The sequence below is a fragment of the Medicago sativa genome, chromosome 3, assembly GCF_051527215.1.
Source record: "Medicago sativa cultivar Bolivia chromosome 3, Bolivia_mono, whole genome shotgun sequence".
NCBI lineage: Eukaryota > Viridiplantae > Streptophyta > Magnoliopsida > Fabales > Fabaceae > Medicago > Medicago sativa.
In genome coordinates this window covers 32,650,892-32,654,082 of record NC_140751.1, presented here as the reverse complement: position 1 = coordinate 32,654,082, position 3,191 = coordinate 32,650,892, and the positions used below count along the sequence as shown (strand labels likewise).

General features: G+C 31.8%; 1 protein-coding gene across 1 annotated transcript; it reads left to right on the top strand.

The window, feature by feature from the left end:
• The first annotated feature begins 1,816 nt into the window (after nt 1–1,816).
• MIF3 (mini zinc finger) lies at nt 1,817–2,688 on the top strand. Its single transcript, XM_085751629.1, has one exon. It carries the CDS (start codon nt 2,002–2,004, stop codon nt 2,272–2,274), a length of 273 nt encoding a protein of 90 aa, XP_085607755.1. The 5' UTR covers nt 1,817–2,001; the 3' UTR covers nt 2,275–2,688.
• The last annotated feature ends 503 nt before the right edge of the window (nt 2,689–3,191 follow it).

Below are 3,191 nucleotides of genomic sequence, written 5' to 3'. Positions count from 1 at the left end.
TTTTTTTAATAAAAAATAATAGTTTTTTTCATCCCCAAGAGCAACGTTGTAATACATTATCCAACAATACGCTCACTTTAACATTTATTAGACGGATTGATTTAGTTGATCCTTTAAATATCAATGGTAGTTTTTATTAAAATGACAATTATCAAACAAAATAACATGACATATCATCATAAAGTAATTTTTTACATTTGGGATGGGTTTGGGTATGGGTTCGGGGTGGGTACCTATATACCCGTTACCCGTCCCATACCCGTGTTTTGAAATCGGGGAAAACCCATACCCATACCCAAACCCAGTCAAAACGGGGAAAACCCGTCAAATTGGGTTTGGTTCAGGCGGGTAACCGCGGGTATGGGTTTTGTTGCCATGCCTAGGTACAAGCAATGAAGGAAGTTCTCTACCACTCCCAAATCTCGAAATCTATACTATATATAAAGAAAACACCCCCTTTCAGCTTTTTTGGGCTGGATTTTTCTTTCCAAAAATGCTCTCAATTTTGAATACAAATAACACATGTAACAAATAGATAAGTATAAATTTAAATATTAAAAAAAATATAACAAAGACGATATGAATATATATATATATATATATATATATATATATATATATATATGTCTTTTTTTTTTCTCTTTATCATCTATAAAGTGTAACAAATTATATGAGCATATTTATACTTACTTTTTTATTATCTCAATTATACCCTTAAACAATTTTTTCTATAATAAAGATTGTTGTTGGTGTCATTAAGAAAAAGAATTTATATTATATTTTTTTTATTATATTGTTGGGGTCATTTAAATAAATAATCATGATTAGTTTGATTTGTTATAAATTGAAAGCAACAAACATTTATAATTTTAGTTTTATTCCAAATCAAAATTTTATAAAAAAACACGATTAATAATTTTCAAACGTTAATGCAATAAAAAGAGTGGAAAGACGGGCACGCGAGTGCTCGTCTTTCCGCTAGTTTAAATATAATGAGACCTGCCTTGCATTTACACGTACATATTTTAAATTTTAATCTTATCATTGTCTTCTTTTTAAGACGTCCTTTTTGGAAAGGGTGAGCAATCAATTCACAAAGAAAAATCTTAAGACAATATTAGGGAGGTATGTGTTGTATAAGGACAAGTATATATATTCCCCTATTCATTTGGTTCCTATTCATTTGGTTCCTATTTTCAGCTTTGTCCGATTCTCAGTTAGAGGGCACCACATTACAGTAGACATTTGAACACTTTCCTTTATGATGATACTTCTACCTTTCTCTAACATCATAACCAATTTCCTCAGGGCGACTTGTTGTTCCTTCATAGGCTGAGGAAAAAAAATTATTTTAGATAAAAAATATTAAATAAAGGGCAATCCGGCGCACTAAAGCTTCTGCATACGCAGGGTTCGGGAAGGGTCCCACCATTTGGTGTATTTTACGCACCGTGACCTTCCAGTCACATGACAACAACTTTACCAGTTGCTCCAAGGTTACCCCTCATAAAAAATATTAAATGTTAATAGAAATTCTTCATATCAAGATTTTTTTAAACATGTACTCTAATATAAATAAAAAAAATATAACATGTGATATTTTATGGTCAATCCTCTTTCACACCGTTTTCATAGTTATGATGTAAAAACTAACACGTGTCATATTTCTATTGAATAATAGTACCACACATAATTAAAGAACTTCATTTAATTTTATACTTTGGGACCAGGGTGTCCCATTAATGTATGTCGTCAGTCACTGCTTGGTTGAAATATATGAGCATATAAAAAGTTAGTAAAATAAGGCTGCTCAAATTACCACAAGAATCATGATGATCTTTCTATTTTTTTTTTTTCCTATTTCTTAACCCAAAAAAGTCCTTCGTAAATTCACACACTAGGGTTAGGGTTAGTCACTAGCAATAAGACACTTACTTGTATATATAAATATAGCTAGCTAGAACCATCGCTATAATCATCAAGTTTAAGGATTTTGAAAGGATGAAGAAGAGACAAGTTGTGGTGAAAAGAGATATGGCTAAAACATCATCTTCAATTACAAGAAATATTAGATATGGTGAGTGTCAAAAGAATCATGCAGCAAATATTGGAGGGTATGCTGTAGATGGTTGCAGGGAGTTCATGGCAAGTACAGAAGAAGGAACAAGTGGGGCTCTTACATGTGCTGCTTGTGGTTGTCATAGGAACTTTCATAGAAGAGAAGTGCAAACTGAAGTTGTTTGTGAGTACTCTCCACCTAATTATGGTCGATGATATCGTTCATATCTCAATCTATGTTAAGAAAATACATGACGAAATTTCACACCTTTATTTTCATTAATTTTTTCCTAGATCCATGCAATCTTGCACGGAATCTTTACCGGTTCACTTACAAGAAAGGTCAAAAATTGCAATAAACAAGAAAAAAAAATAGATTGCAGAGAGTGTGTATAACTGATTGATTTTCATTTCAATTTGATTCTTGTAAAAAGTTTTCAAACTTCAGGATTTGTGTTTTGGTATGTCATATATAGATCCAGGATTTCTTTCCTTCTTTCCTCTTCAATTCTTTTGATTTCCTTTCTCTTCAGTGTAATATTAATTTATTAATCAGATGTGTTTGGTTTGTTTGTTACTGCTTAAGTGTATATATTTGATCTGGGAATAAAAACCTTACTTTATTGGTAATTGTATTGTTCTTAATTAACTATTAAGGATTTAAGGTTTCCAAATTTTTTTCTGAGTGGGGTATAATCCAACTAACAATATATTTGGCTCTGCTTATATTTTCTTAAAAAAAATAAATAAGTGGATAAGGTTACCGCAATTTTGACATTACACCTCCAAGGATTTTTCTAAACTCCTTTGGTGTTCCCCAGCTCACATATTGAGTTGATCAGTAATCCGAATTTTGTTCATTGATACATCCAATTACAATTAATTTATACATGTATCTAAACGTTGGAATAGTATTCTACCTTGGATGGGTATACGATTGTTTTTATAAGCAATGTGTATTCAAATGAATTGTTGTGTTGAGGCTATTCCACAGCTCATTCACTTCGGTCATTATGGAGTTTGAGGAATCGAATTGTATTTTGAAGTTACAAATTTGATCATGATAATCGGCTCTTTGGGTTGGTTCAGTTGCACGGGCTGAGATCCTCTCCATTTCTACGAGGGAAGGAACT

Bases quoted from the DNA above. Each gene is read 5' to 3' on its own strand.
- MIF3 (XM_085751629.1), top strand. From the start codon at position 2,002: ATGAAGAAGAGACAAGTTGTGGTGAAAAGAGATATGGCTAAAACATCA.